Source organism: the organism of the source record quoted next, unplaced genomic scaffold, assembly GCF_019419815.1.
Source record: "Pyrus x bretschneideri cultivar Hongxiangsu unplaced genomic scaffold, Pyrus_bretschneideri_v1 Contig39, whole genome shotgun sequence".
Classification (NCBI taxonomy): Eukaryota; Viridiplantae; Streptophyta; class Magnoliopsida; order Rosales; family Rosaceae; genus Pyrus; species Pyrus x bretschneideri.
Window position 1 is genome coordinate 2330136 of NW_025999712.1, and position 12308 is coordinate 2342443.

The 12308-nt window shown below is 38.3% G+C and overlaps 1 protein-coding gene across 2 annotated transcripts; it reads left to right on the forward strand.

Annotated features, from left to right (window-relative positions):
• Positions 1-6571: 6571 nt before the first annotated feature.
• LOC125468563 lies at positions 6572-10938 on the forward strand. 2 transcript variants are annotated; one of them, XM_048564538.1, is made up of 4 exons: positions 6572-8847; positions 9070-9653; positions 9768-9866; positions 9951-10938. In XM_048564538.1, exons 2-4 carry the CDS (start codon positions 9471-9473, stop codon positions 10617-10619), a joined length of 951 nt encoding a protein of 316 aa, XP_048420495.1. In that variant the 5' UTR covers positions 6572-8847; positions 9070-9470; the 3' UTR covers positions 10620-10938. The 2 variants fall into 2 exon arrangements, with proteins under 2 accessions (XP_048420495.1, XP_048420496.1); XM_048564539.1 differs by having other exon boundaries at positions 6572-9653.
• Positions 10939-12308: the final 1370 nt, after the last annotated feature.

Here is a 12308-nt window from a genome sequence, read left to right on the forward strand (position 1 = left end):
TCAAAATCAGTCATAGTTAAATGACTATTGTAACAATTAGGTTAATGTTGAAGAACCATTGCTCTAATTTGATTAAAATTGACGGACCATTGCTCCAATCGGGTTATAGTTGAGGGACCATTGCAACAATTTTCTCATTTGATTTTTCTTATTTACCTTTTGATTCAGCCTCACGTGCATGACCCGTGTCTTATTTTGATGTAAGTTCTGACAAAGTGGACGAAAATGATCACAGCTGTACATTTTGATGAGTTAAGTGACCAATAATCACATATTTTTAGTTAAGGAACTATTATTCCAATTCAATTAAAGTTAAGGGATTATTGTTACAAATTCCTGTTTATGCTATTTACAATATTATCGCTAAGCTTCTTGCCAATCGGATCAAGGATGTCCTTCCCTCTATCGTGAGCAACTCTTAATTTGGTTTCTTCGCTGGCAGGCGAATTGGAGACAATATTATGCTTTTGAAGGAGTTTCTGAAAAATTACCATAGAAATAATGGTCTTCCTAGATGTGCCTTGCAGGTGGACATTCTGATAGCTTATGATACCTTGTTGGAAAATGGGTTACTAGGATTAGGCTGGTTCATTGATCGATTCCATTTATTGTAATAAGAATAAAAATATATATATATTTTTCATAAAAAACGCTTTTAGTAATTTTAAAAACATTTTCAAACGAATCCGTACAAAATTTATATGTCATGACTAATAGTAAGCCTAATATTATTCGAAATAGATTACCAATTTTAATTGTGACGTTTGTACTATGAAATAATGTGATGCCACGAAGAGGATGGCTCAAGCCATGTATTGTCCTTTGAGAATTTGGGGTTGGGAAGCAATGCATCCAATTTTCTTTCACTTTATCCTTTTTCTTGTTAAAGAGAATACCAAATGGCTCGTGAGCAAAGCATCCAAATCTTTTTCACCTTTTTATTGTTAAAGAGAATCCAAAATGGGTTCGGAAGCAAAACATCCCATTCTCTCACTTTGTCCTTTTCGTGTTAAAAGAGAACAAAAATACCTTACTTTAGAATCACCTCCTCTTGAGGTAATGCTCGTTAAATATATTTTTTTTGTTTCTCTATTTATATTGTTGGAAAACTCTTGTTAACCCTTCCCCATTGAAGTTATCTGCTCATATATTTGCATTGCTGAGGTAACATAATCTGTCCGTCTTGATACCATTCAATATTCATATTTTCTAGGAAATTCGTGAGTACCAATGCGAGTACCAGCACTAGTACAAAAACATGTTTGCGCGACGGCAACTTGCGCGACGCAGCAAATTTTGTCGCGCAAAGCATGTTTGCGCGACGTTAAATTCAAAACGTCGCGCAAAGTAGCTTTGCGCGACAACACTTTGCGCGACGAAGATATGCGTCGCGCAACGCGATTTTGCGCGATGAAGGTGCACATACGTCGCGCAAAACATCCTTGCGCGACGCAGGAATGCGTCGCGCAAAGTGTTGTCGCGCAAAGCTACTTTGCGCGACGTTTTGAAATTAACGTCGCGCAAGATATTGACGCCAAGCCAAGAATGTTTTACCGATTTTTTCCCCAACTTTAGCTCTAAAAAATCATCAAAATCAGAGTTAAAACTATTGTTAAATCGTGTTTTTTTGTTTATAACCGTCGAAAAGTTTTATCTCGTTACTTGATCTCTGAATGTTTGTTTTTTGAGATTTTTTGGCGTACGCGATCTCGGAGTATATACAAACATTTGACGGTTTGATCGTTGAAACTAGTTTCATAGAATGTGTTTCCCATCAAATTCAATGGTATATATATTTAGAAAGTATATTTTAATTTATTTATCTTGTACTCATAAACAAAAGGACAAAAGAAAAGCCAAAAAAAAAAAAAAGGCACTTTGCACGACGTAGGTGCACCTGCGTCGCGCAAAGTTGGGAAAAAAAAGCGGTAAAGAAGTATTCGTTTGGCGCCAAAACAGCTTTGCGCGACGCATGCCTTCGTCGCGCAAAGTGCAAAACAGCTTTGCGCGACGCATTCCTTCGTCGCGCAAAGTGCCAAACGTCGTGCAAGATTTGGCGCCAAACAAAGAATGATTTACCGCTTTTTTTTTTCCCAACTTTGCGCGACGCAGGTGCGCCTACGTCGCGCAAACATGTTTTGCGCGACGCAGGTGCGCCTACGTCGCGCAAACCTGTTTTGCGCGACGCAGGTGTATCCACGTCGCGCAAAGTGCTTTTTTTTTTTTTTTTGGCTTTTTTTTTGGGTTCTTGTATTGCTTTTTCTTTTGTGGTATCTACTTGTGTAAATGTTTTAAATTGACGATCGAATTACTTCATTGTATTTATATAAGGTTAAAGAGTGTAGCTCTAAAAAATCATCAAAATCGGAGTTACAACTACCGTTAAATAGTACTTTTTCGTTAATAACCGTCGAAAAGTTTTGTCACGTTACTTGATTTCTGAATGTTTGTTTTTTGTGATTTTTGGCATATGCGATCTCGAAGCATATACAAACAAGTTTGACGGTTGGATCGTTAAAACTAGTTTCGTAGAATGCGTATCACATCAAAACAGTAGATTCACTAACACTTGGAGTTTATTAATACTTCCATTAGGTATAACATAAGATTTTGTGGTATCTACTTGTGTAAATGTTTTAAATGGACGATCGAATTACTTCATTGTATTCATGTGGGTTAAGGAGTGTAGCTATAAAAAAAATCATCAAAATCGGAGTTAAAATAACCGTTAAATTGTTATTTTTCATTTATAGCCGTCGAAAAGGTTTGTCTCGTTACTTGATATCTAAATGTTTGTTTTTTGTGATTTTTGGCATATGCGATCTCGAAGCATATACAAACAAGTTTGACGGCTGGATCGTTGAAACTAGTTTTGTAGAATGCGTATCGCATCAAAACAGTAGATTCATTAACACTTGAAGTTTATTTATACTTCCATTAAGTATAACATAAGATTTTGTGGTATCCACTTGTATAAATGTTTTAAATGGACGATCAAATTAGTTCATTGTATTCATATAGGGTTAAGGAGTGTAGCTATAAAAAAAATCATCACAATCGGAGTTAAAATAACCGTTAAATTGTTATTTTTCATTTATAGCCGTCGAAAAGGTTTGTCTCGTTACTTGATATCTAAATGTTTGTTTTTTGTGATTTTTGGCATATGCGATCTCGAAGCATATACAAACAAGTTTGACGGCTGGATCGTTGAAACTAGTTTTGTAGAATGCGTATCGCATCAAAACAGTAGATTCATTAACACTTGAAGTTTATTTATACTTCCATTAAGTATAACATAAGATTTTGTGGTATCCACTTGTATAAATGTTTTAAATGGACGATCAAATTAGTTCATTGTATTCATATAGGGTTAAGGAGTGTAGCTATAAAAAAAATCATCACAATCGGAGTTAAAATAACCGTTAAATTGTTATTTTTCATTTATAGCCGTCGAAAAGGTTTGTCTCGTTACTTGATATCTAAATGTTTGTTTTTTGTGATTTTTGGCATATGCGATCTCGAAGCATATACAAACAAGTTTGACGGTTGGATCGTTGAAACTAGTTTTGTAGAATGCGTATCGCATCAAAACAGTAGATTCATTAACACTTGAAGTTTATTTATACTTCCATTAAGTATAACATAAGATTTTGTGGTATCTACTTGTCTAAATGTTTTAAATGGACGATCGAATTAGTTCATTGTATTCATATAGGGTTAAGGAGTGTAGCTGTAAAAAATCATCAAAATCGGAGTTAAAACAACCGTTAAATCGTGATTTTTCGTTTATAATCGTCGAAAAGTTTTGTTGCGTTACTTGATCTCTAAATGTTTGTTTGTTGTGATTTTTGGCATATGAGATCTTGAAGTATATACAAACAAGTTTGATGGTTGGATCGTTGAAATTAGTTTTGTGGAATGTGTATCCTATCAAAATGATAGATTTTAATACAATTGTGACAAAAACATTTTTTTGCGCGACGCAAGAAATTTCGTCGCGCAAAGTATGTTTGCGCAACGATAAGCATACAACGTCGCGCAAATGTCCTTTGCGCGACGAAGGCATGCGTCGCGCAAAGTACAAAACAGCTTTGCGCGACGCATTCCTTCGTCGCGCAAAGTGCCAAACGTCGTGCAAGATGATTTACTATGATTATCATTGTAACAAAGAAAAAATTATGTTCATAAGATGTGCATTTTTCTTTTCGAATTTGGTAGATAACATGTAAGCAAATGCGTTCGCTTACACACTATGTTTGGTCTTTCGGATTTGGTAGATAAAAAGATTTGTTTTCTGTTTAAAATTTCAAAGTTCTCATCTTGCTCCTGTGAATTATATTCTGTTGTAATTCATTTCCAAGAGTTCTGATTGGTTTCCCCTGCATCAGCTTTAGGACCATCATGTAAATGGTTCTACCTCTATTGTTTATGTACTTTATTTTATGAAGATAGAGTTTTCGTCCCTTTATCTTTTCTAACTTATTTTAATATTTCTTAAAGTTGTTTTGTTTTATTTTAATGTGTAATTTTTCTGCATTCTTTCCTAATATTGGTAAGTTGATAATATGACTGCAGAAGGTTCAGCTCAAAGGCGCATCCAAGTAGGCGTAGCAAGGAAGATCAAGAATGGTGCACACAAAATAGTTCTTGAGCCTTATAATTGAAAAAAGCTTGTTCATTGATTTCCGAGTGATTACAAAAAAAAATAAAAAAAAAAATAAAAAAAAAAATGGCAGAAAGATGGAGCCTTCACAAGGGTTGTGTACGTGAGGCCCCACTACGTGGCAACACTCTTGGAGCAGGAGCCATCGGAGCAGGAGGCATCGGAGCAGGAGCCATCGGAGCGGGAGGCATATGAGCGGGAGGCACCGAAGAGGTGCCTCTGGAAGAAAGCTGCCAATCCCTTGGTGGAACGCTGGATGACCCAGGAAAGAGGTGCCTCTGGAAGAAAGCTGCAAGCCTTTGACGGTCATCAAGCTCATCAAGCTTCCTCTTCATGCCTGTAGAATAATTGTTGGCAAGCACGTGCAAACTTCGGTTCTCGTACTTCAGCTGTTTGATCTCCTGCTTAAGACTCTCCACCTCCGCCATCAAGGATTCAACTTGACGGGAGCGAGCAAGAAGGCGTTGGCCCATGTTGGACACAGAGCCAGCGCACTGAACGCTAAGAGCCAAGGACTCTTGAACGGCCAACTCATCGGACCGTCCAGAAAGCAGCTGACTATCTTTGGGAGTGAGGAGGTTCCGAGCCACTATCGTAGCCGTTGTTGGATCCGTCATCACAGAGTCCTCATCTGTAAGAGGGCCATGAAAAGATAAGAAAGACGGGCACCATACCTTACCCTGATGAGGCACAACCGGATCATTGCTCAGACTCAAATCTAAGCAAATGTTCAATGGGTTAGATGAGCTAGCCATTTTTCAAGAAGTTAAAAGAGAAGGGGTGGACGGAGTAGATTTTCAAAGGGCCGGAGACGAGTTTCAAGAATGGGAAATCTTCAGAGTGTGTAAGTTGGCGGTGATCGATAGCTCTATAAAAAGCCAAGGCAACGCGTCCACCGATTCATGCGTAAAGTTCGAAGACGCTCCCTCGACTTTTCAGAAAACGCGTTCAACACGTGGAGCTTTATCTGCTTTTCAGAAAACGCGTTCAACGCGTGCAGCTTTATCGACTTTTCAGAAAACGCGTTCAACGCGTGCAGCTTTATCGAAGAGGCGTCTTCAAAGATCGAAGAGGCGTCTTCAAAGATCGAAGAGTCGTCACTATTCCAAAAAGCCGGATTTGCGGGATCAAAACGTTTGTCGACAAGGGTAAAAGAACAGTACCACCACTTTCTCACATCTGAGGGCGCACTCTCATATATAGGGAAATCCCTATATATGTCAACTTTCATCTTTTATGGCAAGGCAAACCTGAAGAAAATGCCCAACTCTTTCTCACCTCTGAGGGCGCACTCCCAGCAAATCCTTTTGAAACATTCAATTCTTTCTTCTTCCCCAAAGATGATACCAGATGCCTGGAGTACAGATGACCCAGGAGGAAGCAGCACAACAAATAGATGTGCTGACTCATTCACCGCTTTTTCGAAAGCAAAGGTATCTCATATCATCAAGGGCGAAAGCAAAGGTATCTCATATCATGCTCTTTCCCTTCCCTGATTGCTTACCTAGCGTTGCTCTCGAGTAGTCATCTTCAACGGTTGATACACTTCCAGAGAAGGGACCACTTCTGCAAAAGGGAGCAAGTAAGGCAAGTGAAAATGATACATTGAAGCATGTGGAGACAAGCTACAACTGCATATGCTGAGCTATCCTCTAACCCTCTTCAATACGAATTGGAGAGATTGAACAAAGAAATAGAAAAAAAAGGAGGAAGCTCAGACCTTCGGGGGAGACCAAAAGAATCCTGCTGCTCAGTTCAAGAGTAGCACAAAGGAAAATCAACGAGTGGAGGAGACCAAAAAGAATCCTCCAGCCCAGATCAAGAGTAGCACAAAGGAAAATCAACGAGTGGAGGAGACCAAAAAGAATCCTCCAGCCCAGTTCAAGAGTAAGCCTGTGGAATCACCAAGATCAACCCATGCATTCAACAAAGGAAGACCGAGAAAGCACTCCATTTAGAATCAATTAGAAAAGAATTCACGAACTTCCTTCGGTGTAAAGTGAATCAACATAGCTAAGGAGACTCGACTAAAACCCTTACCTCTTGTCCTTCTTTATTTCATACATACAAACTTTAAATATAACTATTTTTCTTTTTCTTCTTGATCTTTTTTTACCCACTTAAGCTTTTTGGGACCTTCTGGGAATGGATCCTCACGTACACAACCCTTGACAATGATACCCTAAGCAAACAAAATAGGAAAGAGAAACAAGAAAATAAAATAAAATAAAACATAAAACAAGAAAGAAAAGAAAAGGAAAAAGAAAACAAGAAAGAAAATAAAATAAGAAAGAAAATAAAATAAAACAGAAAACAAGAAAGAAAAGAAAAGGAAAAAGAAAACAAGAAAGAAAATAAAATAAGAAAGAAAATAAAATAAAACCCAATAAAACAGAAAACAAAAACACTACTGGACACTTCGGGGATTCGAAAGCAGGACCTGGTAGTTGGGACTAGTGAAGGCGCGCTGACCAACACGTACATGTACACACTTGTGTCAAAACCTAACAACAGCTAGAATATAAGCTTGTGTAGCAGCTGCATCTGTCATTTGAAAAAACCCTAGCTATTCTTGAACACGCGCGCTTTGGATTCCCTTGCAGTCGCCTCGAGCCTAGATAATTATGTTCCTTTCTCTTCTGAACATCACCATATACTTAGCTCCACCCTTTAATTATAATGTTTGAAATAATGATTAGCTTCACCCTTTAATTATAATGTTTGAAATAATGTCACATTCTTTTTGGGACCTTCTGGGAATGGATCCTCACGTACACAACCCTTGTGAAGGCTCCATCTTTCTCTTTCTTTGTTAGATACAATTGTAATTTCTCGAAATAGACAGTGGGTAATATTTGGTTAATTTGTTTTGACAATGATACCCTAAGCAAACAAAATAGGAAAGAGAAACAAGAAAACATTTTATATAATGTCTATACTTATGAAGAAACAAGCAGGGTACAACTACAATTAGATTAGACAAAAGCGAGAGTCACGAGGCTTTAATTATAACGCAGGGCTCCTGCTCATTATAATCATTGTTCTTACCCTTTAATTATAAGCATTTTCCTGTGCTCACTGTTTTTGAAGCATTAAACTTTCTTTTGTATCACATTAAAATAAAAAACTTTCCATGTCAATCTGCTGTGGGATTCCTATCTATGTTTTGCAGTTGCAACATGGTTGAACAATGGACTGGATTCGAACTTCTGCAGAAAGCGCTTTCTGTATTTAACTTTTCCAAAGCCGGCAACAATTGAACTCAACTTCTGCTGCCTTTCAAATTTCTTTAATTCTAAAGGAGGTACTTTTCTATGCTATGCTTTGAAAATTTTGCCTCTGCACCCAATTTGTCTGTTGGAAAGAACAAGTTGCGATTGTTTAGAGAAATCTGGATATCATTTTGCTTTCTTGATTTGGATATGATTTGGGGTCTGTTGAATTTGCTTTATGAATGTTTAAATTTTCTCTAACATCATCAAATTCTCATTTTAATTGCAAAACAAATAAGCTTTTGGCACTAACAAAGATACGAACAGAACAAAACAAATAAGCTTTTGGCACAATTTTTTTTCTTCTACACTCTTTTAATTGCAATCAACTAGCTCTATATATTTCTAATTCAGGCTGAAGCTATATGAGTAAATATCATTTAGTTAACTGCCACATAATTAATGAGTGTTTGAGTTGTAAACTTAGTTAAGAATGTGCACAATTATACTTGTGAGTAGATTACCTTTTCATTTGTTGTGGCATGTGTCTAGTTGAATGACTTGTATGAAGTAAATTGTTTTTGTACGGTACTTGATGCACTTTTATTTTGTTGGCTATGAAAATGGATAAGTAGTTTCCTCATGTTTTGAAATTAAGAATGTTGGTAGCCTACTTACTTACTACTTTGGCTGCTAATTGATTAGTTTCAAATGCAAGAAAGGATTAGTGTCTAATGTTATAATTTTATGGTTCAAAAAGTGTATAGATGTCGCGGTTGATCAATTGTCGTCGGAGTGTGACCAATGAGCCTCCTGCATTATCAACATCTACTGCTCCAGGCGTGAGTGCTCCATTGATTGGGGAGCCTACACCCCTTAGTGCACGACGGCCTCACCGACGCCGCCGCGAGCCGGAGCCTTCTGATCACACTTCCTCGGCATCCAGAGTCGAGGGTGAGGCCTCCCAGCCAGGTAGTTTTTTCTAATTCTCGATCACTACGTTGTATTTTTCTTTTATCATTTTAAAATTATTATTTTTATGATGGTGAAAATTTGCTGGAATGTGACAATGTGATGGGGGTTGTGAATTACTATTTTAAGGTTTTGGGAAATGCTATACTATTAGGGGAGGTTATGTCAAATTTTCTGTAAATTTAAGCTTAGGGATTTCACCATTTAATTATTTTTGGCCAGCTAAAAAAAACACCAGGGGGCCTAGTCGAATGTTGAAGGAGGCACAGAGCGTACGTTTGACCGGCTCCAGGATCAAGATTGAGTATGACCCGCGACATCGTGGAGCGGCTACCTCACAGCAGCATAACAGCGTCGCTAGTAGTTGTGGTGTTGTTATTAAACAAAATTGTCCTATGCAGTGGGAGTCTTGGGCAGAAATTCCCGAGGAGACGAAGAAACTAGTGCGAGAAAACTTGTCGGTTAGTATATTAATTTTTAGCCTTTATCATTTTTTTAATTTTGTTTACAAATATTTAAAACCAAAATATATTATCTTAATATTATTAAATTTCTTACTATTATTTTATTATTTTTCATATTCGTAGGCCAATTTTGATCTTGACGACATATCCCCTGAGGTCATGGCCTACTTAGAGGATACCTTAGCAAATCGGTACAAACATTGGAAGAACTATCTTCACACGCATTTTAAGCGATGGGATGATCCGGAGTTTGCTCGCCTACGTGGTTGCCCAACCGAGCTGCAGGACCGGCCGGAGGATTGGGAGTGGCTCTGCAAACATTTTACGGACCCAAAATTTGTGGTATGTACATAATATTTTAATAATAAATTATTATTGTTTTAGTTATTTTTTTAAGCTTCCTTTATTAATTTATTTTAAATAATCGCACTAACATGTATATTGTGTGTTTAACAGAAGAAATCTATTGCTGGCAAGATAGCTCGGGACTCAAAGACACTTCTCCACCATTCTGGTTCGAAGCCCTTTTCGTATAGGATTGAGGCACGACGTCAGGTAAAAGTATATTAATTTTGAAATTTTATACAATTTATTTATTATTATTTATTAATAAAATTTTCTTAATGTTTGTTTCTTCAGGAGGGTTCTAAGTTCCCAGAGATCGACATGTTCGAGGACGTTTACGTTCGACCTGGTGATGAGATGGCTAAGCAGCTTCATGTAAGTATATGTAATTGTTATTATTCTTATATGTATGAATCGTTCAAATATTATTTATATTATGTTATTAAACATTATATGTTTTTTCCTTTATTATTACAGGATGCTATGGTGGAACAGCGCACTACTGTTCTCCAAGAAGCAACATCACAACTTCCCCCGGAGACCTTGATCGAGGACGCCACGATACCCGAGGATGCAGGTTTTCAGATCCTGACTAATGTCATGGATCAAAACTTCGGTCGTCGTCCTGGCAAAGTTGTTCGGGGTATGGGAAAAGCGCGAGTTCGTGAGACGGGTGCCTCTTCTTCCAAATCAAACACAGGAGAGGTCAGTGCATTGAAGGAGGAAGTGACAACCCTAAAGGGTCAACTTGCGGTCCAGAGTGAGCAAATGAGGGCCCGGGACAAGCAGATGAGGGCCCAGGGCGAGCAGATTAAGGCCCAGGGCGAGCAGGTGAAGGCCTATGCCGGACACATGAGAGACCTTGTACGAGCCATACAGATGTCTGGCCTCCAAATCTCACTACCAGTACCTGATCTTCCTACACCTTCGACTTCTGAGCCACTTTCCCCTACCGATACCTAGTAGCTTGATGTATCAAACCTAAAAGACTACTTGTAGTTTTTTCTTATTTTTTTGTTTGGACATTTTGTATGTATATTTTCATATATTTATAACTAAATACTTTTCGTTGGTTAATTAATTATCGTTTAGAGTTTAATTAAGATATTTATTAAAAATTTAAAAAATATTTTTTTTGACCAAAACAAAAAAAAGAGGTTTGCGCGACGTAGGTAGAATCTTCGTCGCGCCAACCTCTTTGCGCGACACAAGACTCTACGTCACCCAAAGTGGCTTTGCGCGACGCACAACCATACGTCGCGCAAAGCCACTTCACGCAACGTAAAAGCGTGCGTCGCGCAAAGAGGTTGGCGTGACGTATGTAGAATCTTCGTCGCACAAAGTGTTTGCGCGACGTAGGGGATGCGTCGCGCAAAGACACTTTGAGCGATGTATTACTACGTCGCGCGAAGCCACTCTGCGCGACGCATCCCCCTACGTCGCGCTAAGCCACTTCGCGCAACGTAAAAGCGTGCGTCGCGCAAAGAGGTTGGCGCGACGTATGTAGAATCTTCGTCGCACAAAGTGTTTGCGCGACGTAGGGGATGCGTCGCGCAAAGATACTTTGAGCGACGTATTACTACGTCGCGCGAAGCCACTATGCGCGACGCATCCCCCTACGTCGCGCTAAGCCACTTTGCGCGACGCATCCTTCTACGTCGCGCAAAGCCACTTTGCGCCACGTAGGGGGAATCTTCGTGGCGCAAACCCCTTCTGTCACTGCCTTGCCGCGACGGTTAGTGCGCGACGAAGGTACGTTGAGCTAAGTTTTGCGCGACGGTTTTTGACTTTGCGCGACGAAGGACCTGCGTCGCGCAAAGTGTTTTTTGTACTAGTGCAGATACATGAGTTGTTGCTGAATAAGGCATAGATTTAAGAACTTTTGTTATGTCGGACAATTGCATTGGATTGATTTACAATACAGGTACATATATGCATCTTCGAAACTCTTTCTTTTCAATATTTGTTGTGTTAAGTGTTCATTTTTACCCCTGTGTGACCAAGAAACAAAAGTGTTGGTTTTGCATTATATTTTCTAGCAAATCCGTGAAGCACCAGGTCCAGTACATATTGTTGCTGAACAAGGCATAGACTTCAGAATTTCATTTTTTTTCTCTACCAGACAGTTGCATTGGGTTAATTTACGATACAGGTATGTATGTGCTTCTTAGAAACTCCATTTCTTTTGAATATTTGTTGTTTAGGTGTTTTTCACTATATGTTATTGTGTTTTGATGTCCATCGACGTCAACTGAAATTGAGCTAACTCCCCCTTATAATCAAATATTTAATTTTCTCATCGTAGTACAAAAAGTTTGAAATAGCGTTTGCTATGTGGTGGTGAAATGTAAATTATTTGAAATTTGCATACTATAAAATAATAATGAGTAAATAAATATACACATGCACTGAAACCATCACATTTAACTTTACCACCTTAAAATTCAATTTTCTTTAACTAAAACTCATCATAGTATATTTTCTTAACAAAAACTCGACGACTTAACATATATATTTTATTGCTTCTCCTGCCTATATTGTTAGAAAGCTCTTATTAACTCTTCCACATTGAAGTTATCTACTCATATATTTGCATTGATGTGCATAATCTGCCCTCCTTGTGCATGCTAGCATTCAACATTCAAATTTTCT